We start from the raw sequence: 25,224 nt of genomic DNA, 5'->3' as shown, positions 1-25,224 counted from the left end.
GAAAGGGGAGGAGATGGGGCAAAATGGGAGTGAATCCTAGAAAGCTGGGGCGGGCGTGCGCCACCCTCCAAACCTTCATTATCCTCCTGAGCAATCACAGGACGCCACGCGAGCCGCTGTCCCGGGGCCACTGTCTCCCCGCCCTCTCGGAAGCTGGAGTAGGGCGGAGAGGGCGGCTCTGGCCACCTGCGCGGTGGTGGAGACTGAGGCCCAGGGAGGTGTGGGGCTCAGTACTGAGCCTGCAACACCGGACTCCGCCTCATCCTGCCCGGCCGCCAGGGAGCGCGCTGGGGGGGCGTGGCCCACTACAACCCCCTTCAGTCCTGGAAGCTCCGCAACAACTCCGGCCCGCGTCCATTCCCGAGCGCGGTCCCTCCTCTCCAGCCTCAGTTTCCACACCCGCGCCCGGTGTGTGTGCTGGGGCGGGGGGGAGGGGGCGTATGTCCGGGAACGCGACAGTGGGATGCTCGGCAGTGGGGTTCCCCACGGGAACGCCGCCCAATCCCCGCCCCCACCCCACCCCCACCCCGCGCTGTTGGAGACCCAGGACCGAAACAGGAGGCAGACGCCCCCGGCCGGGAAGCGGCCCCAGCCCGGATTTCCCTCCCGGGTGGGGCCCCGCGATGACTCACCCCCCGCCCCCCTTCCCCCGGTTTCCTTGTTTGCATTTCTCCTCCCGGCCACGTGGCGGCCGGGGCAGCCACTCACCGCCCCAGCCCCGACACCCCGGCCGGCCGCTGCGGCTCTTGCACACACCTCAGGGCCGCTCCTGCCCCTCGGGGTTCCTCTGGGCTCCGGCTCGTGCCCGCTCTACGTGCCCCGGAGTCGGAGTCGGGACTCCACCTCCAGCCCATGCCCGCCCCCTTCCCCTGCGCCCTCCCCTACCGTAAATCGGGGCGCCTTCTCCCCGCCTCTTCAGCCCGTCCGGAGGAGAAGGGGGCGGGCGGCGCAGGGGGTGTGACAGCTCCCGTCCGGACCAGTGCCAGCTGCAGCCTCGCTTCAGCGTCCGGTGCCAGCTGGCTCTTTCGTCTGGGACTAAGGCGGAGGCTCGGGGCTCCCTGTCGCTGGGGGGGCTACGCCCCCAGCCCTTTACTCGCCCAAGAGGAGCTTCTCCACCAAACCCTGCTTCTTGCTGCCCCGGCAGCCGGTCCGGCTAGGAATTGGTCCTGTTCACTGCACCCGGACTTACTGCCAGCACCCCTCAGCACCTCTCCAGCACCCCTTATCAGAGCTGACCGGGCTCCCTAGGGACCCCCAAGCTTTTTGCTAGAGCCTGCACAGCTGTGCGAGCTTCAGAAGGAACATGAAGGTGGGTAAGGTGGAGTCAGGGTCGAGGAGGAGCAGGAGAGGGCGGGAGAGGAAGCAGACACGGTGGGGAGTTTGGGTGGGAGAGAAAGGGTTGGTCAGGGGTGAGGGAGGAGGGGAAAAGAAGGATTTGAGCCAAAGCTGCATTTCTGGGGGATCCAGTGAGTCCATAGCCTCATACTGGGAGGCGGTGGAGATCCCCGCAGGGGCCTGCACAGTGGGGTGGGGCAGAATTCCAAAGAGGACGGACAAGGGCCTGATCTTCTCCCTGAGCCAGCTGGAGACCCCTAAGTGCGCCAGACCGGCGGGCCCCAGTGAAGGTCTTCCTGTTCCTCCCCCCCGGCTCCTGGCAGGGTTGCAGCACCTCCGCCTGGCCAGTGCAGAGGACTCTAAGGAAGAGGTTCTGCCTGGGGCAGTAGTGCTGTGGTCCAGCTGCCCCAGCCCCTGTCCCATGGCTGTCCACCTTCCTCCCCACACCATAGGTGGGCTGGCCAGGTGAGAGCCGCTGGCAGGTGGGGCTGGCTCTGGAGGAGAGCCCAGCCCTGGGTGCATCGCAGGTGGGAGGCCTCCCTGACGTGGTGCCGGAGGGGACGCTGCTCAACATGGTGTTAAGGAGGATGTACCGGCCCCGAAGCTGCTCCTACCAGCTGCTGCTGGAGCACCGGCGTCCGAGCCGCATCCAGGGGCTTCGCTGGGTGAGTGCCCTTCACCTGCCTAGGCCAGAGCCAGGCACAAGGGCTGGAGGGGGGCCTAGATTGTGGTTCGGACATGCTGCTGGTGGCCCAGCTTGCTCTGGGGGCTAGGGGTGCAGAGTGGCACAGCTAGGATGGACAGTGGGTCAGATGAAGCTTGGCTGCAGTGTGCGTGGGCGGCTCACACAGCTGTGACATGTGTGTCTGCATGTGTCATGCCCAAGTGTCCCCATTTGGGCACAGGGGTAAGAGGAAAAGAATTTGTCATTTATCTGTCACCTCTGTGTGCCAGGCATTGGATTAGGTGCTTGTGTGTTCTCTCCAGGTGGGGGTGGGAGGTGTGGGGGCCAGGTCAAGTAAGGGGTGGGGTAAGCTTGGTTACTGTTCTTGGTATGTTGCCATGGCAACATTCTCCTTTAGTGAGTGCTAATTCTGCATTTTCTTCTTGGGGTGAGGTGGTTATATGGACACTACTTGGCATCTCGTTTTGGGGGGCTCAGGGGAAGATTCTGAGAAGTTTGGAGAATCTGAGATGTTGAAGCTCCCTTTGCCAGTGAAAACATCTCTGGAGGTGATAGAATGAAGGAGAAAGCAGGCAGGGAAAAGAACTGTGGGGTTGGGGACGGGGGACAGGATAATGGCTGTAGGGTCCAAATCGGCAGAGAACCACCCCAACCACTCAGACTTAATAGATTAACTTCACCTGAGATTCAGTCATGTGCCTGTCGTGCGTGTCCACCATGTGTATATGGGGGGGGGGAGGCCATAGGGGAGTGCCAGGAGGACACCTGGGTAAAGGGGTGGAGGGAAACCAGGAGTGGGTGACAAACTTGGAAGAGCTCATCTCAATGGTGAGTCCTTTTGAGTAGAACAACCACCACCTTCTCTCTCCTTTCCCCTACCTTGCCCAACTGCCCTTTATATTACCAAAATATGTGGCCGAGTTGAGGAAACTGAGGCTTGCCAAGATGAGGAGGTCCTCTCTACAGCTGAAATTGAGAAGAGAATCCAGGTGTTAGTCCCAGCTCTCCCCGAGCCCTCTCTACTTTGGGCCTTGGGTCCTGCCCCCATACCTCCGGCTCTCTGGGTCACTGGTAGTAGCTATTGCTTGGAGCCAGTGGGCTGGAACCCTCCCTCCCTTCTTCCCTCTCAGGCTATAATTACTTGTGCATTTCCTGTCCCCCTCCCAGCTTGTAGAAGCAAGGTAGGGGTGGGGGGAAGGTCAGGTGCCAGGACAGTGAGGTCACTGGAGGATCCCCTGGGACCTGCTGTCTGGGAGGGGGTGGAGGAGCCCTCCAGGCTGTCTTTTGACTCCTCCAATCCCCCAGAGTTGAAAGGCTTGTGTGGGGGGAGGCCGGAAATGTGGGGGTGAGGGTTGCTTGTGTGTAAATGGGGCCAAAGGCACAGAAACAAGGCACCTCCCCTGCCAGATGGGGGTCAATGATCAGAGGGAAGCTAGGTTTTTAGGGCTAGAGGCAGCGGCCGCACCCTTGCTGATGACCGTCTCTGGGGAGCAGGGTGGGGTGGTTTCATTCCACTCTGCCCATGTTAAGAGGCTCTGGGTACCTGTGAAGCTGTGCCTTGATGCCTTGATGATGATGACGCCTTTGGCTCAGGAAGGGCTTCCATGCAGGCACAAGTGCCAGCGGTGAGTCTGCACACACAGGGTGAAGGAGGTGGCGCCCAAGTCCCAGCAGGACAGCATTGGGAGTTGTTCAGGCCAGACCTACTTCTTAGAAAGCCAAGGGGCAAATCCATCAACCTCCCAGAAAAGAGGTCTAAAGAGAGTTCTTTCTGTTCCTACCTAGACCAGGACAAGAGAAAATGAAAGCAGGTTTTAGGCTTTCATCCAACCTGTTCAAATAATGGTGGTTATATAGTAGCTAATAGTTATTTAGTAGTTATGTCCCAGGAACGATTGTAAGACCTTTGCCTTTATCATATCAAAAAATCCTCACAACAGCCCCATGAGGTAGATAAATTATGTCATCATCCCCATTTTATAGATGTGAAAACAGAGGCACAGAGAGAATAAGTGACAGGGCCAGGGTTACATAACTGCTAAGTGGCAAAGCCGGGCATTGGTGCCAGGCAGGCAGTCTGGCTGCAGAGTTCAAGCTCACAACCACCGTGCTGTGCTTCTTTCTCTGTTGCTACAGACAGTAGCACTGAGACCCAAGGCATCACCCCTCCCCATGCATCCTTCCCCTGTCCGGCAGCCACACACAGCCCTGGCCTGGGACCTTAGCCATGACCCAAGGGAACTGGTCTAACGGGTCCCCACACTGTCTGGCTCTGTGCCTGCCCCTCCAGCCCAGCTCTGACAGGGAGGGAGGATGGGGCAGGTGACTGCTGGTGCCAGTGGAGCTAGTCTTCTCTTCCACTCGAGTCCTTCCTGTGTAGGAATGAAAGGAGTCCTTCCTGTGTAGGAATGAAAGGAGGAGGTGGGCAAGGACCCTCCCCTTGACCTGTACCAGCTGCATCTTCCCAACTGAGAATCCCTACGCTGACACTCAGTCATCAGCCCAGGGACAGGGTCAGCTGTGGGACAGCAGTTTTTCACTGTGTCTGGGTAATAGGGCCCATCATGAAATAAAGTTCAATCAAGCCATTTAACATTTACCAAGCAGTTGCTATGAGCCAGGTACTGCTCTGAGCGCTTTATAGTATTAACTCATTTGATCCTATGCCCTGTAGAGTGGGTACTATTACCATCATCAACGCTAATTTACAGACGAGGAAACTGAAGAGAGCTTCGGTAGTCACAGTGACAAGATCACTCAACCAGGTGGTGATAGACAGCCAGGACTTGAACCCGAGGATCTGGCTCTGGAGCCTACACACTTGTCCACTGCCCCTGAAGAGTAGCCCTCCCTGTCCCATCCCGGGAGGCTCCCATGCACACGGGCGTTCTCAGGGCACAGAGGGGCTGTGATGACAAGCCTGCCAAGCTTTGTCTAACCCAGCTGTTCCCAAACTTACCTGCGCTTGGAACTTTCTGAGGACAGCATGCCTCGACTGCCTCTGTGTCCAGGGGACATGGGGACAGCAGGGGATAGTGCTGAGATTAGCACAGCCAGGGGGTCAGACAGGCACAGTGTGAGTCCTGGTGCCCCTGTTTACCAACGCTTAGGGCAGGTTATGTAACCTCTGAGCTTCCTTTTCTCTAGCTGTGGAATGGGATTCAAATCCCTGCTTCCAGGGGCAGCACTGGTAGCAGGAGAATCGCTCGTTTCTGAGTAGCTGTGTGACTCTGGATAGGCTGCCTCATCTCTCTGGGCTTCTGCTTTCCTTGGCAAAATGAGAGGGATGCTTTAAGGTCCCTTTCTCTGTGCTGGTAGGCCAGAGCCCTGGTCTCTGGCCTTGTGCTGGTTCCCTGGGGGACGACAGGAAATGACCAGCCTGGTCACATGACCTGGCACCTCCCCTGCTAACCTGCCCTCCCAGACCAGAATAATACCAGGAAGGGAGCTGGTGCCGGAGCCTGGGTCATGGCACCAAAGGGAGTTGGGGCAGGGACTGGGGCCACCTGTGCATTTTGACATGAACAATAACAAGTCATTAGCACTCAGGCACTGTTTGTTCCGACAGAGGGGGCTGGCTGGGTAGCATTCCTGCCCTTCCTCCCTTCCCCCGACTCCTCCTCCTCCTCCTCCTCATTTCCTGTCCTTCAGTCTCCAGGGCTCCGTGTTTGGCACTGGGCTGGGCCCCATGACCCGGGCAGGGATACCCTTGGGACACCTAGTGACTTCCGCCCAGCCCTGGGCCAGGCGCCTGTGCACGCCAGACCTCTGCCTGGGTACACAGTGGCAAGATGCCTGTGCTCAGGGCCCTGCCAGGACCCGGGCTGGTGTACCCCAGCACCACAGCGCCCCAGCCACGTCCTTTTCAGGGACCTGAGGGCAGATGGGAAGGCAGGAGAGAGGTTGCTGGGGAGAGGAAGGGGGAAGGAATAGGAAAGGGGTAGGTGTGGAGGGTGGAGTGGGACCAAGAATGCCAGCACTGCTGGGTGGGAGTTTGAGTTTATCCGTAGCTGTCTGGCTGTCTGAGTAAGTGTGACTGAGTTACACAGGCACTTCACCTCGAGACTGTTGTTTCCTTGGAAGTCACAGAGGACAGACAATACCTGCTCTGCCTATTTCACATCTGGTCCTATTTATTTATCTATTTATTTACTTATTCATTCATTCATTCATTTAGACAGATGGACAGACAGACAGACGAGATCTTGCTTCTTTGCCCAGGCTAGAGTGCAATGATGTCATCATATCTCACAGCAGCTTTAGACTCCTGGGCTCAAGCGATCAATCCTCTTGCCTCAGCCTCTCAGACAGAGCTAGAATTATAGGTGTGTGCCACCATGCCCAGTCCAATTTTTAATTTTTTATGTAGTCATTTTTAATAACTTTTCCCCCTATGATTTGCATTCTATACAATGTTTAAGAAATATTTTCCTACTTCAGTGTTAAAGATATTCAATATTTTCTTCCAATTTTTTTTTTTTTTTGAGACAGAGTCTCACTCTGTTGCCCAGGCTAGAGTGCCCGTGGCGTCAGCCTAGCTCACAGCAACCTCAAACTCCTGGGCTCAAGCGATCCTCCTGCCTCAGCCTCTTGAGTAGTTGGGACTACAGACATGGGCCACCATGCCTGGCTAATTTTTTTTATTTTTTGTAAAGATGGGTCTCACTATTGTTTGAGCCCTATGGTCTCAACCTCCTGGGCTCAAGCAATCCTCCCACCTCGGCCTCTGAGAGTGCTGGGATTACAGGCGTGAGCCACTGTAGGACCTAGTGTAGTCTTATTTTATGTAGGTACCAGTGAAATCAAAGAGGTGGGCATGCTTTGTAAATTGTAAATGTCCTGCCATGGGGAGTGCTCCTAGGGCATCCTGTCCAGAGACATCCACAAGCTCCAGTTCTCAGGTGGTAGGAAAAAAAGGGTGGTGAGGGGCTTCCATGCCGATGTCCCAGGGTGTACAGGCCCGGGAGTTCCATATGGCTCCATTGATACCCAGGGCAGGGAAACCTTGTTAACCCATGTTTCTGTGATCAAGCCCATCCTCCTGAGACAGTCCTGGGTGTTGCCATGGCCTTACTCACTCTCACAGGGTACGGACTAGCAGCATTTTAGAGAAGAAGGACGCCCTCCAGCAAGAAGCCCCACCCTGTGCCTCCCAGATGAGTAACAGCTAACATGTACATACACCATACGCCAGGCAATGTTTTAAACATTCCATGTGTATTAACTCATTTAATCCTTCCAAAAGCTTATGAGTTGGTATTATTAGTGTTTTATCGATTTTATAGACAAGGAAACTAAGGCAGGGAACAGTTAAATCACTTGTTCAGTAAATGGAGGAGCAGGGATTTTTGAATCCAGAAGTGGCTCTTGGGTTTGTGTTTTTAACTACCAGGCTGAACCAAGGCCCACAGGGGGCAAGAGACCCGCCCATGGTCCTGTGGTTGGGCACAGCATCTTGGGACCAGGCCTGGGACCTCAGCCCGGGAGCGGGTGTTCCCAGGGCTCCCAATCTGCCCACATCCTGGCCTCTTGTGGGTCTTCTTATTTCATGACCTCCTGCTCCTTCCAGCTCCCTGGCTTCTTCTCCAAGGACACTTAAACTGGGGGCCCTGGCATATCTGGGCCCTGAGTAAGCAGAACAGGGTCTTGGGGCTTTCGTTTGCAGGGGTGAGGTCCTTAGGTCCGGTCTGGTGATGAGGCTGGAAGGGTGGGTGGGAAGAGGCAGCTGCCTAGGGCACAGGGTGCTCAGTGAATGTCTGCGTATTTGTTGGATGAGTGGCTGAATGGGTGCATTTGGGGTGGGGCCTTGGCTAGGTCAGAGTGATGGGGCAGGGGAGGTGTCCGTGAGCTGGGTTTGGAGGCCTCACACTGACGTGTGACCTTTCTCCACTGCCCTCAGACGCCACTCACCAGCAGCGAGGAGTCCCTGGATTTCAGTGTGAGCCTGGAGCAGGTAGGGGCCTGGGCGGGGTGGACCTGGGACCAACAGAGCAGCACCAGGAGGGTTCAGCTCTGCCCTTCCTCCCTCCAAGGCCTCCACAGAGCGGGTGCTCAGGGCTGCGAAGCAGCTGCATCGGCACCTCCTGGCCACCTGCCCGAACCTCATCCGTGACCGAAAGTACCATCTTCGGCTCTACCGGTGAGTGGAGGCCCTACCTGCCTCCTTTCCCACCCTCACCACGTTCCCTCCTCCCATACTCTGCGCCTGGGCCTAGCCCTGTTTCCAGCAGAAGGCCTCCGCTTAGGCCCTTCTGATGGAGACGTCCTCTCTCCGCCTACCCTCTTTCCACTGGATTCTGCCTCTTCTTACCTGTCCCTTCCACTTCCCACAGGCAGTGCTGCTCTGGCCGGGAGCTGGTGGATGGCATCTTGGCTCTGGGACTTGGGGTCCACTCCCGGAGCCAAGCCGTGGGAATCTGCCAGGTGCTGCTGGATGAAGGTGCCCTCTACCATGGTGAGCCCAAGCCCAGGGTGGGGTGCGCTGGGCATGCCAGGTGGTCCTGGGAGCAGGCGCCGGTGGGGAGTGCGGAGGGGAGTGGCATTGCAGTGGGGGCCTCATGCCCACACGGCCTCAATTTCCTCTCCTCCCCCACACCTGGGCCTCTGCCTCCCAGTGAAACACGACTGGACCTTCCAGGACCGAGATGCCCAATTCTACCGGTTCCCTGGGCCAGAGCCTGAGCCCACGGGAGCTCATGAGATGGAGGAGGAGTTGGTGGAGGCTATGGCCCTGCTCTCCCAGCGGGGGCCCGATGCCCTGCTCACTGTGGCACTCCGAAAGCCGTGAGTCGGGAGCCCTGCACGCACCACCCCAGGTCCCTCGCAGCATTCAGGTTCCATCCTGACTCACATTCACCTCTAAAGGCATCGCTGGCTTGCCGCTGAGGGAAGGGAACCTGGCTGGCCAGGAGACCCAGCCCTGCCCTGCGTTCTGTCATGGACTCGCTGTGTGGTCTAGAGCCGCTCCCCCACCCCCACTGAGCCTGCTTCTTCCTCTGTAAACGAGGGTGCTGGGCCAGAGGGTCTCTGAGCACCTTCCCACACTGACACTCGGTTGTGGCTAAGAGAGGGTGGGCTCTGGAATCTGTGGGCAGGTCTGGGTTCAAATTCCAGCTCCACTGGTTACTGGCGGGGTGACCTTGGGCATCCCGTGCTAGTTCCTCTTCTGTCAAGTGAGGATTGTGACGCCTGCGTCATGGGGCTGTCATGAGGGCAGAGCGGGACAATGCAGGTACAGTGCTCGGCATGGTGTCTGGCACATGTGCCCGCTACATAAAGGTTAGCCCTCTAGTGACAACAGTTGTGGCTGGGGCGCCGTCTGGCCCCACCCCTGAGCTGGGTGGTGGGGTGGCTCTCCTCCTGGCCCCAAGCCCCCAATTCCTCATGTGTCCCCGTCTGTCCCTCCCGCACCTGCAGCCCAGGACAGCGCACAGACGAGGAGCTGGACCTCATCTTTGAGGAGCTGCTGCACGTCAAGGCTGTGGCCCACCTCTCCAACTCGGTCAGTGCCGCCTGTCCCAGCCCTGCCCTGTCCCCAGGAATTGCCTCTTCTCGTGACTTCCCAGAGGCTCCAATGGCTGGGCCAGAAGGCACTTCCCTAGCCTTCTGTCGGTGGCTTGCGATTTTCAGTCTAATTTCTCACCCCAGCACTGCCCTGCCTGAAAATCCTTCTGCCTCTTTTAGCCTATTTTCTCCACTTGCTTTGTCTCCTGCTGAATCCTGGAAACACCTGGCCCAGCCACAACTCTGTCCCCCAGCACTCGTGTCTTTGGACCTAACCTTCCCCTCCCTAGCATGGCCCATCTTCACCGGAACTTGCTGCCGCTGACCCTCCTCTCCCCACCCTGCAGGTGAAGCGGGAGTTAGCTGCAGTTCTGCTCTTTGAGCCCCACAGCAAAGCAGGGACCGTGCGTAAGTCGAACAGGAGACTGCAAGCTGGGCACGGGGCCTGGACGAGGGTAGAGGCCACGGAGGAGGAGTGGCAGGTGCCAGGAGGGCCGTGTCTGAGCTGTGCTTCTCTCAGTGTTCAGCCAGGGGGACAAGGGCACCTCGTGGTACATTATCTGGAAGGGATCTGTCAACGTGGTGACCCATGGCAAGGTAAGCCCTCCCCGCCTCCTGCCCTAGCCCCTGGGTGGTAACTGCTCCCTGGTCCCCATCCTCCTGGGCAGCGCCTTTGCCGGCTCCTGCCTGGCAAGGGCTGGAGGTGGAGTGGCTGTGACTGAGGCCTGGCTGCAGGGGCTGGTGACCACGCTGCACGAGGGAGATGACTTTGGACAGCTGGCTCTGGTGAACGACGCACCCCGGGCGGCCACCATCATCCTGCGAGAAGACAACTGTCATTTCCTGCGTGTGGATAAGCACGACTTCAACCGAATCATCAAGGTGCTGCTGCTGGGGGCAGGCAGGGGACACACGCCCAGAGAAGCGTGTGGGGCAAGGACCAAGGGGCCTGTAAGGGGCGGGGAAGGTAGGAGATGCAGACGCTGTGAGGGGACCATGGCCCTCGGTGTGCGAGGAGGTGGAGCCCGTGGCATCCTGAGCGGGCTCAGCAGGACCAGTGACCTCAGGCTGGGTGTGGGAGGCCGAGGGAGTGGTGGGCTTCCGGAGGTGGGGGACTAGGCTGCTGGGGAGGGGTGCTGGGGGGCGGGATCCACAGGGGGCGGGGAGGGGGAGGGACTCCCACTGTGAGGCAGGGGAGGCAGAGCCAAAGCCAGCGGGGCGAAGGGCAGAGGGCCTTTGTGGGACCCTGGTGGGGTCAGGGCCCAGAGCGGTGGGAGGGTCCGGAGCAGAGCCATGGAGTGCTGAGCACCGCGCGTGTCTGTTCTCCAGGACGTGGAGGCAAAGACCATGCGGCTGGAAGAACATGGCAAAGTGGTGCTGGTGCTGGAGAGAGCCTCTCAGGGCGCTGGCACCGCGCGTCCCCCAACCCCAGGCAGGAACCGGTAACACACCCACCATGCTGCCTCTCCCGCCGTCTCTCCTTCCATTTCCCAGTCTTTGCTCCTGCCACCGCGTCATCTCCCTGCCCCCTGGGGTTAGCATGCACCCCTGGGTCAGCCTCCCCCGACCCTAAGTGGGGAGAGGGCTGGCAAATCTAGAAGAGTGAAGGGATTGATTATTGATGTCTGTCCTGGAGCGGGAGTGGGGAGCAGTGCCGTAAGTGTGATGAGTGGCCGTTTCCTTAGGTATACGGTGATGTCCGGCACACCCGAGAAGATTCTAGAGCTTCTGCTGGAGGCCATGCGGCCGGATTCCAGTGCTCATGACCCCACAGGTAGGGGCAGCAGACACCCTGCCCGCTCTCTGACTAACTGGGTGGTCAGCGCAGCCCGGGAGAGGGCCAGACATGCGGCATCTGCCCTCGTTGGGTGCTGGATTGGTCCACACGGCCAGTTGGCAGGAAGTCCTTTTACCTGTGCTCGTGGCTTGGGGGGAGCGCTGTCACAGGGCTCGGCATTGCTTGTGCCCTGCTCAGGGTGGTACGTGGGGAGGGCCCCTCCAGCCGTCTCTATACCTGTGCTCATCAAACTTGGCCTCTGAAGCTTCCCCCTGCCCCCGGCCCTACAGAAACATTCCTCAGCGACTTCCTCCTGACCCACAGCGTCTTCATGCCCAGCGCCCAGCTCTGCGCTGCCCTCCTGCACCAATATCCTCCCAGCCCCAGGGGGACGGACGTTGTGCACAGGGAGGGGGTGGCACGTGGAGGGTAAGCCTCATCAGCGTGGCTGTGCTGAGCCCTCTGAAGCCAGCCAGCCTCATGCCAGGCCCAGCTAGTGTGGGGGCCCTGGGCATCCTGCCCCTCCTTTGCCTGAGGTGTGGGGGTGGGCCCTGTTGGATGTCGTGGTTCCCTTGACTGGTGCCCACCTTCCACGCGGAGCCCGCGGGGGGCAGCGAGCAGGAGCGCAGCACCTACATCTGCAACAAGAGACAGCAGATCCTGCGGCTGGTCAGCCAGTGGGTGGCCCTGTATGGCTCCATGCTCCACACCGACCCCGTGGCCACCAACTTTCTGCAGGTACCTGGGAGGGAGGCAGGGCTGGGCGGGGCTGCCCGGGCTGGACACAGCCATAGCCGTGTCAGTGAGTCTGGGCTCTTCGCAGAAACTCTCAGACCTGGTGAGCAGGGATGCGAGGCTCAGCAACCTGCTGAGGGAGCAGTGGCCGGAGCGGCGACGGCACCACAGGTTACGCTTTGAGTCTACTTTAAGTGTCTTACCTGCAGCTGGCAGCACCCCGAGGCTGTGAGCACACGCTCTGGGGTCAAGCACCTGGCCTCAGAGCTGGGCTGTGCCACTGATTTCAGGGTTGTTCTCTGTCCCCTTGCTGTTCACCCCCATGCCACACGTCCATCCTTCCTCCTGCGTCATTTGCTCATCCTGACATCCCAAATGCACCTGCTGTTCTCACTCCCGCCCTTGGGCACATGTGTATTGCTGAATGTCCCCAGTGCCAGCTCCTGATGGCTCCTCCTGGTACATCTCCTAGAGCTTGCCTCGGGCTTCCCAGACATCCCCATGGGGGCAGCGCCCCATCGGAGACACTGGGCCCGAGCTGGCCTTGGGCAATCACAACCTCCAGGGGCTGGGCTCACACCCATGTTGGCCCCTCTCCCTGTGACACTTACCAAGTCGTGCCGACCTTTGAGCCGCTGGTGAGGGCAGGATGGGGTCCAGAGCCCCTAGGGACACCCCCCCACCCCACCAAGGTCGCCCTGCCCCCAGGGATAGCTGGCCTCACCTCACCTCTGTTCTGTCTTGCTCCACAGGTTGGAAAATGGCTTTGGCAACGCATCTCCTCAGATGAAGGTGTCTGCCCTGTGATGTCACCTCTGCCCGGCCCCAACTGCTTCCCTCTGCTCCTCCTGGGACTGGGGGCCCTTCTTTCAGCTCCCGCTCCGAGGGGCTCTGTGTGGGTGGGAAGCTCCCCTCCCATGCCCTTGCTACCTGTGGCACCTGAGGCCAGGCCCTGCTGGGGAGACACAGAGGTCTAAGGTGGCACTGCCCTCCCCAACCCAAAGGGGCTTTTATTCCTTTTGGGAGGTAATTCATGCCCACAGTTACAGCCTGGGAGACGAGGAACCAGGGCTGGAGGTAGCTTCTGAGGCCCAGGGCTCGGGGTGGCCAGTGCTGTGGGAGGAAGGAAGGCGGAGGCCCCTCCCCAGGGTCAGAGGTGGCTCAGGCCATTCCCAGCTGGGGCCCAGGGGGAGCACAGGGGGCACGAGCAGGTGAGACTGGAGCCGAGATTTGGTTGAGGAACGGAGGGAGAAAGGACTGGAAAGGTAGACTGGGTTGGCGGTGGGGAGTGCTGTGTCGGGAATACAACCCAGGCCGGTCACCCAGCCAACAGGCTCTCGTGCCCAGCCGCCTGTCCATCCCACCCTCCTGCTCGCTGGAGACAGCAGCTGGCTCCTTTCTGTAGGCGAAGCTTGTTCTCACCTCGGGGACTTTGCACTTGTCCCTTAGCCTGGACGGTTCTTTCTCTGGCTCTTGGGCTGACCGGGTCCTTCTCATTGTTCCAATCCCAACCAACATGCTGGGCTCCCAGAGAGGCCCTTCCCATCTCCCCGTCCAGGGCACAGTCCCCTTTCCCCCACCACTGCCCCCAAGGCATCCTTCATGATTTTCTTCAAAGCATTCCCACCACATGGAGTTTGCTTTGTCTACTTGGCATTGCTACATCCCATGAGAAGGCCAGTTTCACTCTCAAGGGGCTCTGCCTCTGCTGCCCGCGTGCCCACATGCTGAGTGGCACGTGGCCGACACTCAGGAACCGCGTGGCATCGCCCTCGAGTGCCAGGCACTGGGCTGGGTGCTGATGCCGCGCAGTGGGCGGGGACAGCCAGCCCTGGCCTGTGGGACTCACAGCCAAGCTGGGCACGGCTGTTAAATGGGCTCCAGGCAGGGAAGCCAAGAGGGAAGGGAGCCCCGGAGGAGGGAGAGCGAGAACTGACTGCAGAGGAGCCCAGAGTCGTCAGGGGCGAAGCCTGCAGGCCCCCCTGCGCCAGGGACGGGGTCTGGCCTTTGTCCTGAGAGCAGTGCAAACCGTTGAAGGGATCTGAGCCAAGGGTTGGCCAGGTCTGATTTGCGTTTTGAATAGGTCAGCGCTTTATCCCGCGGACAATGACCACCATTGAAGCTGGGTTAGGAAGCTTAATTGGGCTCTGGTCAGGCAGATTGGAAGAGGCGGCTGGAGGCTGCAGGCACCTGGGGGGGAGACGGAGAGAATAGTTGGGCCATTGTGGTAGATAAGGGGTGAGGCCTCCAGGCAGGTGGAGCTGGAGTTAGCCCGGGCTAGGGGGAGGAGGCTGACACCCATCTCAAAGCCTAAGCCGCAGCTTTGGCAGGGTGACATGCCACGCGGGAGAAGGGCAGGAGTGGTCTGGGAGGCAGGACGAGGGGGTCTGGTGGGTGTGTTGTTTGGGGTGATGGGTCACGGATGTGGAAGGTCCAGGAGGGGAGTGAGACCAGGACTTGGACGAGAGTTCAGCACTGGTGGTGGCTTTGAGACTCAGGGACATGCAGGTGGCACTGAGGCAGTGAGGAGCTCTGAAGAGGCCCTGAGATTTGGAAATCTAGGGCGGAACTGTGGGCTGAGGTCTGGACCTGGAGGATCTGCCACGTTTGGAGCTGGGAGGAGGAAGAGAGTCAGTGCCAGAGTCGGGAAGACGGTCTGGGTGGGAAGAGGAACCTGTGTCGGGAGCACTTTGCGCAGCAGGGCCTGCCCCACAGCAGAGGTTTGGCGGTGGTTTGGGGTGCTGCGCCCTGCTGTGGGGTGGGTAGGGCCACTGACACAGTAGTGCTGCTGGGTAAAGGAACAGAGGGAGGGAGGGCAGGAGGGAGTCTAGCTCTGCTATGTAGCAGCTGTGTGGCCCTGGGCATGTTACTTAACCTCTCTTAGCCTCATTTATATCATCCACAAAACGAGAATGATAATACTTTTGCCAAAGGGCTATTGGGAATATTTAGGTGCTTAGAGCAATGCCTGGCTCACAGAGAATGGTAGCTGAAGGAGGGAAAGGGGAAAACCAGGGTCAACAGCTATAGGGTTTCCATATTAGAACTACTCTGGACCTATTTGGTTGGGGTGGGGGAAGACACAGGGGGAGGGGCGCAGACTCTTCCTATCCTTAAACCTTTTGTGTCTCTTCTTCTGGAGGCTTGGTCCTGGGCACCTTCCCCGGCTCAGGTGAATGTGGCAGGCAGAGCCCTCTGGTGGCGTGTGCTGTGCTAGGCCAATGCTCCTGGTGACAAGGGCCCTCACTGTTCCCTCCCTGCATGCTGTCCTCTGCATCTGAGCCGTACTTTCTCTTTTCTCTTCCTCCCAGGCCCGGAATGCGCCTGTTTGGCTCCCCAGCCAGGACGAGCCCCTCCCCAGCAGCAATTGTGCCATCCGAGCTGGGGACAAAGGTTGGTGGTCTGAGCCAGCCAGGCATAGCCTGACACCTGCACCCTGCTGTCTCTGCCTCCCTTGTCCCACTGATGTCACCCTTGACCTCGGTGTGCCCGAACTCTCATCCTGCCTCCCAGACCACGTGAGATGGCACATGTACGCCTCAGGGTACAGAGGAGTGTCCCGGGCTACCAGGCAGATCTGCCTCCTGCACCCCTCTCTCTGGCTTGCTGCCTCCCCACCTGCTCTGCGAAGCTCAGCCTCTTGGGGCTCCCTCCCATCACAGAGGGCTGCAGTCGCAGCCCTCCCCTGGGGTGGGAGACCAGGCAGCCCCTCCCGCACTCAGCCTGCTGTCCTCTCCAGTCTCCTACGACATCTGCCGGCCAGACCACTCGGTGCTGACCCTGCAGCTGCCTGTGACGGCCTCGGTGAGGGAGGTGATGGCAGCCTTGGCCCAGGAGGACGGCTGGACCAAGGGGCAGGTGCTGGTGAAGGTCAATTCTGCAGGCGGTGAGTGGTGTCTCTGGATAGGCCCCAAGGGAGGGTGCCCCCCTCAGATCCATGCCCAGATCCCCCAGCTTAACACCATCATCATCTTTCTCATCTTCCTAATGTGAACGACATTCAGTGTTTATGGGAGGTTCGTGACGTCTGTTCAATGTGCTTTACGTGTAGCGCATGGGAGCGTGAACTCTGGAGTCTGTGACTGCATTTGATAGCCCCTTATCTGTGTGCCCCTTATCTGTGTTCATCTCCCTGCACTAGACTCCACCACCTGTCAAATGGGGATGATGAGGATTTGCCTGCTAGAGGAATTGTGAGGATTAAGTGAGTTAATCTGTTACAGTGTTTGGAACGGTGGCTGGCACATAGTGATACACAAGTACTGGCTGCTACTATTATTATTATCATTCCTCTACAGTCATTTAATCCTAACGAATAACAATCTTGTGAGATATAGTTATTTTTATCCTATCTTCAGACAAGGAAGCCGCAACTCAAGGGTGTTAAGCAATTTCTCCAAGCTCACACAGTACGTGAGAGTGCAGCTCGCCTTGGAGCTTAGGTCGTCTTCATTCATTTAGTCATTTGACAAACATTTTTGAGGCTCAGCTATGGACTAGCAATATGTTAGCAGCTAGAGATACCACGGCAGATAAAACAGATCAGCGTGGTGGTTAAGAGTATAAACTGTGGACTGCCAGACCTGTCTAGGAAATCTTAGACCTGCCACTTACTAGCTGCGTGATCACTGGCAAGTTGCTCAACCTCTCTGAGCCTCCATTTGCTCATCTGTCAAATGAGCACTATAATTGTATCTGTCGCAAAGAACTGTGGTGGCTATTAAATGAGCTAATGTGTGTAAAGCACTTAGCACAGGGTCCGGCACAGTAAGTGTTCAGAACATGGCAGCAGAAGGATTATTATGCTCTGCTTTCAGAGAATTTGGGACATTAAAAACCACTGTTCTCTGCAAAGGGCACAGGCCTGACAGCCGGAGCCAGGGTAGACAGGGATTAGGGACATAAGAATAATGAAGAGGTGGAGATGAGAAAAGAAAAGCCATCTTCCGACAGACAGGAAGTGGGGAGAGACAGGTCACCGGTGTCCTCTGCTCGCCTCTGGGAAGCACTGCCCTCTGGTGGTGCAATTCACCCGGTGAATTGCAGCTGCCCAAAGCCCGTGTTCAAGACCCTACTTGTGCAGAGAAAGGTTTAGAGCCCTGATCTCCAAACCACTTTGATCAACACCCATGTCAGTAACCAGTATTTTAGTACAAACCCCCACTGTGTCAATCTTTGTTTATAAATCATACACATGTTACTACACTAATACCATTATTAAAGCTATATACAAAATAGAAATGCAAAACAGGTAGGAAAAATAAATACAAGGAAAAGAGCTAATATTTTTCCTGGACACATGGATAGACTTATGTACCTGACTCTGGAGGCCCCTGGTCAAGGGATTGGGGATTTAAACATGACAAAAAAACACAGTCTTAGCCACAAAGAGCTGATGAAAATCAATGCCAAGACTTATGTAAGGCATTTCCCAGTTTTCAAAGGGCTTTTTTTTAATGTATCATATTCGTATAGCCACTGCTTGTATAATTATTTCATTTGACTTCTGAAGTAGTCAGGGCAAGCCTTATTGTCTCTGTTTTCCAAAGGAGGAAAATAAGGCTCAGGGAGGTTTAAACCCTGCCCAAGGCCTGCCTGTGTCACAAAGAATCCCTTTTCGCCCTCCCTGGGTGTGCTGCCCGGGCGGTGTGGATGTGCGGACACGTGCACCTGTGTGTTTAGACACCTGCCCAGGACTCCAACCCCACTACTGGGAGAAGGGACCTCCCAAACAGGGTCTCCACCCTGGCCTCCAGCTGGCCCCTGGCCTCTCTCCCTGCCCCCACCCAGTGCCACCTCTGTTCCCTTCTCAGATGCCACTGGCCTGCAGCCAGATGCCCGTGGTGTGGCCACATCCCTGGGCCTCAACGAGCGGCTCTTTGTTGTCAACTCACAGGAAGTGCATAAGCTGGTAGGGACCAGGCGGGGTGCCATGGCCCAGGGAGGAACTCTGGGAATGGCAGGGGAGGGGTCTGGGGAAGAGTCACAGGAGAAAGGGGAGGGGCCTGGCTCTGGCTACAGCTGGGTCTTCCTTCAGTGGTAAGAGGAAGGACCGGGCCTCAGCTGATGGGGGGATTCCAAAGATTATGGGGGTAGCACTGATTGGGAGCTCCCAAGGAGAAAGAGGAGAACTGCTTAGGGTTCCCCAGGGGACAGGAGCCCTACAGGGAGGGGACCTAGCATTGGGAAGCCCCTAGAGGCCCCTCCACTCCCTGCAGTCCCCCTGTCCTTCCCAGTCCCCGTCCTACTACCTGCAGTCTTTGCCCCAAACCCTCTCCCCACACCCTGTGCCTTCCCCTGGATTCCTCAGGCACCCCCATGACCCCTCTCCCACCTGCAGACCCCACACCCCGAGCAGCTGGGGCCCACTGTGGGCTCGGCTGAGGGGCTGGACCTGGTGAGCGCCAAGGACCTGGCAGGCCAGCTGACGGACCACGACTGGAACCTGTTCAACAGTATCCACCAGGTGCGGGGACAGAGCCAGGGGAGGCGAGCAGAAGGCAGGGTGCCCAGCCTGGTGCCCACTGACCTCCCCTGTGCCCCCCCAGGTGGAGCTGATCCACTACGTGCTGGGCCCCCAGCATCTGCGGGACGTCACCACCGCCAACTTGGAGCGCTTCATGCGCCGCTTCAATGAGCTGCAGTACTGGGTGGCCACAGAGCTGTGTCTCTGCTCCGTGCCCGGCCTGCGGGCCCAGCTGCTCAGGAAGTTCATCAAGCTGGCGGCCCAGTGAGTCCTCTTGGGGAGCAGGGGGTCGGCCAGTGTCCTGAGGCTGCTTTTTCTTACCTCCCGTCCCTGCTCAGTGTGTTGCCAAATCTGCCATCCCCTTTGTTCCCCACGCCCCCTGGAGCCCCTGTGTCCCCACCCTGTCCAGTGTGGGTCCCTGCAGAGACAGCACAGCCCTGTCCCGGGCCAGGCCTGGCTGCGTCTGGGGCACTGTGGGTGTGGCTGCTTCCCTGAGGGTCTCTGGGTCTTCTGCTCACAGCCTTAAGGAGCAAAAGAATCTCAATTCCTTCTTTGCCGTCATGTTTGGCCTCAGCAACTCCGCCATCAGCCGCCTAGCCCTCACCTGGCAGGTAGGTGGGACTGGAGGCCCCGGTCCTGAGGTTAGGCCTCGGCTCCTCCTGGGAGTCCCGGCTGGGGGTGGGCGGCAGCTCACCTGTGTGTCCTTTGCAGCGGCTGCCGCACAAAGTCCGGAAGCTGTACTCCGCCCTCGAGAGGCTGCTGGTGAGTGCTGGGCTTGGCCCGGCCCTCGAGAAACCCTCACTCAGGCTCCCAGCACCCCCTCTGCCTGCCCTTTGTCACTTTCTGCGTCCCCAACCCTGGCCCAGGGCCTGGCTCCTTCTGGCCTGTGAGACTGGGGGGCTGGCTGAGGAATGGGGTGTTCAGCATCGGGATGGGGGTGCGTGGTGCACTGGACCCCTCGGTGTGTGCACGTGTGGGGGCATCTGCTGTGGACCGGAGACCCTGTGTGAAGAACAGGCCAGAGTGTGTGGGGTGTCTGGTTGTGGGCTCTGGGGTGTCAGGGCAGCGCTGGGGGCTGTGCTGCCCGAGGGCTCAGGAACCCAAGGGCCTGGCACTGAGAGCCCACGTGTGCCGGGGCCGCCAGCGGCCTCTCAGGAGCGCTGACGTGCTTGTGGGCTGGACTAGCGCAAAAGGTGAGGGAAGAGTTGGGGGACTGAACTTTCCACCTCCAGGAATTTTTGAGGGTCTCGAAGTGTTCAGGAGAGAACTAGAGCAGAGGTGCGTTATCAGCATAGCCCTGGAGCTCTTGAGAAAAAAGAGCTCACCTCATGGGGCTCAAGGGGTTCAGAGGAGTTTGCCCACCAGAGAGAGAGACAGACAGAGAGAGAGAGGGACAGAGAGAGAGAGAGAGAGTCAGGGAGAGGGGTACAAAGAGAGGCAGAAAGTGAGGGAGACTTTTCCAAGAAACTCTGGGGCCCCTGTGACTAATGGCCATGAACTTCCTCAGGGCCCGTGTGAGGCCAGGGAGCCACATGCTCACAGACCAGCAGTGGCCGCAGCGTCAGGGCAGAGCCTGCCTGGCTGAGCTCTGGGGCTGAGGAGGGGCTGAGCCGGGGCTGTCCACTGTGGGGATGGGTGTGGGGCTCCTCCCTGGCGGCTGGGGTGGGCTATGGTGTGTGGGACCTCCCCACACACATTGTGGCCTCCTCCCCTAGGACCCGTCGTGGAACCACCGGGTGTACCGACTGGCCCTGGCCAAGCTCTCCCCGCCCGTCATCCCCTTCATGCCCCTCCTTCTCAAAGGTAAGGCGGCACCACCTCCCTGCTCCTTCCTGCCCATCCCTGCCTGTGCGACCGCCCTGCTGCCAGGGGGATCACACAGGTGCATGGCAAGTTCCCAGGCTGGAAGAAGAGTTCAGACACTAGGTAGAGAAGGGCATTCGAGGGCCTGGGAGGTGAGGACACTGCTGCCGGAGCGAGGGGACAGAGCAGAGGGCAGCATGGGGTGGGCCACCTCTCCGTATTGACCTCTCCTGGGCTACAGGAGGGGAGGAGTTTGGGGACCTGTGAATAAAACCCCTCTCTTTGCAGACATGACGTTCATCCACGAGGGCAACCACACACTAGTGGAGAACCTCATCAACTTTGAGAAGATGGTGAGTTGCAGAGAGTGGGCGTCTGCCGCTGGCGTAGGTGGGGGTGTGACTGTGGCGGGGCTGGGGGGACTTAAACTTGTTATCAATGACATAAAGACGAGTGCTTTTGGTAAAGAGCCCCTGCCTCACTCCACGGCACCCTGCAGGGTCTACTTTCCACTGGGGCCTGCCAGGGGGACAGCCTCGACATCTCCCATTCAGCAGGAGCCCCTTGTGGCCCTCTTTTCCCTCAGCCCTTCCTGACCTCTGTCCACGTCCTCTGCCCGGTCCCTGCTGGGCCTCGGGGTATGCTGGGAGGAGACGGTGGACCCCGCCTCTTACAGCCCCCTAGGAGCCCCCGTGCAGAGGGAGCCTGGACTCCCAGCTGCCGCCCGCCCGGGCAAGACGGGGCTCCCCCTCACGCCCCGTGTCGCCCACAGCGCATGATGGCCAGAGCGGCGCGGATGCTGCACCACTGCCGAGGCCACAGCAGCGGTGAGAGGGCCGGACCGGGCAGGAGCCCCCACGTCCCCCGTGAGGCCCCGGCCTGGCCCTGACTCCTGTCTCCCACCCCTCGCCCACCAGTGCCTCTCTCACCGCTCAGAAGCCGGGTTTCCCACCTGCATGAGGACGGCCAGGCGGCAAGGATCTCCACGTGTAAGTGGGGGCACCCGGGGTGCCAATTGTGCTTGGCCATCGCCAGCGCTCCTGGGCACTTCCATACGTGACGCCGGTCACTCGTCACACACCTCTATGGGGCGGGTGACAATGTCGTCCCAGCGTAAACAAGAGGAAACAGGCTGATGCATTGAGGGAACTTGGTTAAGGCCACACGGCAAGTTAGGGACAGAGCTGGAGGCCAGGCACTGTTACCCCAGACTGCCTTGTTTTGACGGGACCTCAGCTGCACCAAGTGGGGCTGATCATCCCAGGCTCATGCCACACTGTCCCCACCGGCCCTTGGTTTTGCTCTTGGTACACTTTATTCTGATAAGGTAACGAACCGCTCTGGACCCACCCCCCGTGCGTGCCAGAACACTGACGATGACTCCCAGCTCCCACTGTCACTCAGTGCCCCACTCAGGGTTACCCCGTCCTGAATTGGGAGTCATTCATTTTCTGGGTTTTTAAAATGCCATTATTTACCACTCTCTCTCACACACACCCCTTTAAAATCCCTCATATCTAATATACGTACATATAAAATGACAAAATATTCTTCAGTTTGAACTTAGGAGCTCTGTGCTGCCTGGAGCCCAGGGACCCCTGCTCTCGGCCCGCACTCGGGGCCTGGGCTGTTCTGCCGTCAACGGCAGGGTGGGCGGGCAGCAGTCTGGGGGCAGGGAGCGCAGGGTGGCCTTGAGGGCAGGAAAGAGGTGTGCTCCTTGGAGGGAAGGGACAGCCTCCACAAAGTGTCATCTTGCCTCCCGGCCACTCTCTCCCGCCAGGCTCGGAGCAGTCCCTGAGCACCCGGAGTCCAGCCAGCACCTGGGCTTATGTCCAGCAGCTGAAGGTCATCGACAATCAGCGGGAACTGTCCCGCCTCTCCCGGGAGCTGGAGCCGTGAGGAAGGGGCTGGGGCTGGGGCTGGAGCAGGCACTTCCCGCCGGGAAAGCCGGGGCGCGCCAGGTCAAGAGGCCTGCAGACTGGCCTCGGCTGGGCAGGGCTCTCCGCAGAGTGGACTCGAGGCCCTGGAGTGGGCGGTGTGGAGGCAGCTGTCCCCCGTGATGACTGGTGGCTAAGGAGGACTTCAGAGTGGACCTCAGCTGCAGCCCAGGGCTAAGGAAACGGGGCAGAGAGGCCCTGGGAGTGGGTGGGGAAGCCGTGTTCAATAGAGAGCTCTCCACACCAGGATCCTTCCAGATTCTGAGCCTCTGGCTCTGTCGTCCAGCGTGGCCAGGCCCCCATGGTTTGCTTTCACAGTGGGCAGAGAGAGCTAGCGACTGCATGTGTGTGGCATGTGTGTGGCAAGGGCCAGGGCCTTGGTCCGGGAGGGCTGTGGGGGCGGGGCGTCCTGTTTTTCTTTCCAGAGCATCTGAGATAAGCAGCTGGGTGTGGGCAGGGCTGCAGCTGGGGAGTGGTGGTCCCTGAGGAACTTTCCTGTTACCCCAGTTGACAAAGTATGTGTGTTCTGAGGCCAGCCCCAGGGCGTGTGGCGGAGAGGCGAGACCCTGCTCAGCTGGAAGCTGACAGAGCACCCTCACCCCGCCCCACCGCGTGTGGTCCCTGGGACCAAGGCAGCGCTCCAAAGTGGCTGAGCACTGCCCAGATGTGCCTCCCGGCCCGGCCTCCGGGTAGCTGGAGCCCCTCAGCGCGGCCGGGTAACCAGCAGTGCAGACCAGATGCATCTGGCCTCGTCCACCTCCTCTCTCCAATCCCTGCTCCCCTGCCCTGAGCACAGCCTGGCCTGCTGGGTGGTGCTCAGCTGACTGGGGGGATGGGTGGCCACTGGCAGAGAAGACACCGAGGCTTCCCATCGCTTGCTGAGGCTCGAGAGACTTCTAGGAAATCAGGATTTGTCACCTGTGATGAGAAGGTCCCAGCACCCTCCTTTAGGGTGAAGTTGTCTCTTCCCTGCCCCTACAGCGTGTCCCCTGGGAACCAGCTGCTGCCAGGACCCCGCCTGCCAAACTCCGGGCAAGAACTCTTCCCCCTCTGCTCTCTGCCCCGGAGCCTGGCAGCAGGAGCGCGCTGCCTGCCTGAGAGACGCAGACCCATGGCCGCTCTCTGAGTAGGAGTGGACGCAGCAGGCCCACAGCTGGAGGAAGAGCAGGTGCTGGGACGGCCCCTCCACTCGTGCTCAGCACACACCCCTGCCTCCTCTCACCTGCACCCTGCCAGACTCCTCTCAGCCCCGCAGAGGTCATGGATGCACGTGCCAGCTGTTTCCAGACAGGGCCGGAGCCCTTAGCAGGGAGGAAGCGCAGCTGGGATTATACCTCACGTTTCTGAGCGAGTCAGCGAACAATTCTCTGCCTTCATTCTTCCATCTGTAACTGGGTGTGATGATCCCCATCCGGCTTAGTGACCAACCGGTGAAACTGCAGCTCCTGTTTCTGCACAGCTCCGTGTCCAGGCCTGGTGGAGGGGCGGCTTTGCCTTGGGTGAAGGCCGAGGGAGCAGCTGACATGGAGCAGGTGGCACCGGTAGCCAAACCAGTTCCCTTGCCATGGGTGGGGGTAGAGGATCATGGGGCACGGAAGCTTCTGGAGCTGAGCAATCAGGACAGGAGGCTCAAGCCTTGGTGAGTCAGGAGTCCAAGGACTTTCTTCTCTTCTGAGCCCATTGTCTGTTGGTGTCTCGCAAAGGCCACATCAGCCAGGCGGCCGGGGCCTGCGCCATTCCTCCAGACTGCAGGGTGAGCCCAGCCCAGAGACCGACAGAAGCCAAGCACGACGGGGCTGGTGCCCTACTCCAGTGCTCCTCCTCTTCTCTGGCCACAGCTGCATCCCGAGGAAACTGGGCTGCACCACCTTGCAACCCCCCAGCTGCCCCAGTCTCTTGGGCAGGACACCTTGTGAGCCTGTGGGGAGAGGCCTTGCCAGGACAACTGTACCCAGGGCAGGCGAGAGGACATAGACTCCGGGAGCAGGAAAAGCTGGGGCTCAGGGCACCCCAAGAAGACAGGAGGCCCAGGAGGGGAGGGGAAGATGCCACTTTATGGTGGCTTCGTGCTTAGACAGCTGTGCTGTCTCCTGTCTCCCAGACCACCCAGGCATGGGGCAGGGCAGGGAGGGCCTCTCAGGTTCCCTAGCAGCACAGGAGTTCATGGGACTGCTGAGAGGAAGGTGTGAGGCAAGGGATTGTGGCCTGAGGTCAGTCCTTTAAAGATCTCTGTCCCCTAAAAGGGGTAAGGAGAGAGGGAATGGGGGTGTATGTGGGTGTATGTACTGTATGGAAGACAATAGCATGGGGGGTCGCTCTTATGCACACACGTCTCCCTCTCCTTTCCCCCTTGCCCTTAGCTTCCCTGTGAAGGCCCTGGGAAGGCTGGGGCCAGGGTGGGCCCTAACAGTGGGGCGCATACCAGGAGGGTCACACCTCTCCAGCAGACAGGGTGGAGCTGCTGGGAAACGGGACCCTCAGGCTGCTGCAGCCTCTCCCAGGAGCCAGCGCTCCCCGCCCCATCTGAGCAGGAGGACAGACTCCGCCTGCAGATCCAGCACCAACCCCTGCCATTCAGCACTGGGAGCACCTCACGGGGGTGGCGAGCTGGTGGGGGCCCACCTGCTTTCACACTCCTGATGCACTGGCCTCTGGCTGCTCTACCTCTCAATAGTCACAGGATTTATGGCAATAATAGTAAACGAACATTCAAACAGTGTTTTCATCCTTTTTCATCTTCACACTTTCACATTTTATCTTCATCCTGATGAGAGAATAGGCGCTGCAGGTATATTCACCTCTGTTTCACAGTCAAAGAAACTGAGGCACAGGAAGGTTTGCCTAAGGCCACATGACTGCTTAATAACAGGGTGGGCAGATGAAGTAACTGGATGTGCGCCAGCGATGGCCTTTCCTCGTGCCCCCGGCATGCGCACGACAGCTCCCTGAATCCCACATTTTATGCTCCAGTGAGGACAGACCC

General features: G+C 59.1%; 1 protein-coding gene across 2 annotated transcripts; it reads left to right on the top strand.

Moving 5' to 3' along the window:
* Positions 1 to 757: 757 nt before the first annotated feature.
* Positions 758 to 24,960, top strand: RAPGEF3 (Rap guanine nucleotide exchange factor 3). 2 transcript variants are annotated; one of them, XM_012753301.3, is made up of 28 exons: positions 758 to 1,309; positions 1,788 to 2,000; positions 7,920 to 7,973; positions 8,053 to 8,159; positions 8,353 to 8,474; positions 8,635 to 8,803; positions 9,437 to 9,521; positions 9,871 to 9,931; positions 10,044 to 10,120; positions 10,259 to 10,405; positions 10,853 to 10,965; positions 11,209 to 11,297; positions 11,591 to 11,669; positions 11,888 to 12,038; positions 12,124 to 12,206; positions 12,788 to 12,827; positions 15,347 to 15,428; positions 15,775 to 15,921; positions 17,849 to 17,946; positions 18,376 to 18,501; positions 18,584 to 18,765; positions 19,022 to 19,112; positions 19,213 to 19,263; positions 20,217 to 20,304; positions 20,593 to 20,657; positions 21,077 to 21,131; positions 21,222 to 21,293; positions 22,085 to 24,960. In XM_012753301.3, exons 1-28 carry the CDS (start codon positions 1,304 to 1,306, stop codon positions 22,201 to 22,203), a joined length of 2,772 nt encoding a protein of 923 aa, XP_012608755.1. In that variant the 5' UTR covers positions 758 to 1,303; the 3' UTR covers positions 22,204 to 24,960. The 2 variants fall into 2 exon arrangements, with proteins under 2 accessions (XP_012608755.1, XP_012608908.1); XM_012753454.2 differs by lacking the exons at positions 758 to 1,309; positions 1,788 to 2,000; positions 7,920 to 7,973 and having other exon boundaries at positions 8,064 to 8,159; positions 8,658 to 8,803.
* Positions 24,961 to 25,224: the final 264 nt, after the last annotated feature.

This window comes from Microcebus murinus, chromosome 10 (assembly GCF_040939455.1).
Source record: "Microcebus murinus isolate Inina chromosome 10, M.murinus_Inina_mat1.0, whole genome shotgun sequence".
Classification (NCBI taxonomy): Eukaryota; Metazoa; Chordata; class Mammalia; order Primates; family Cheirogaleidae; genus Microcebus; species Microcebus murinus.
The sequence above is the reverse complement of the archived record's forward strand: the minus strand, read 5'-3'. Positions and strand labels throughout refer to the sequence as shown.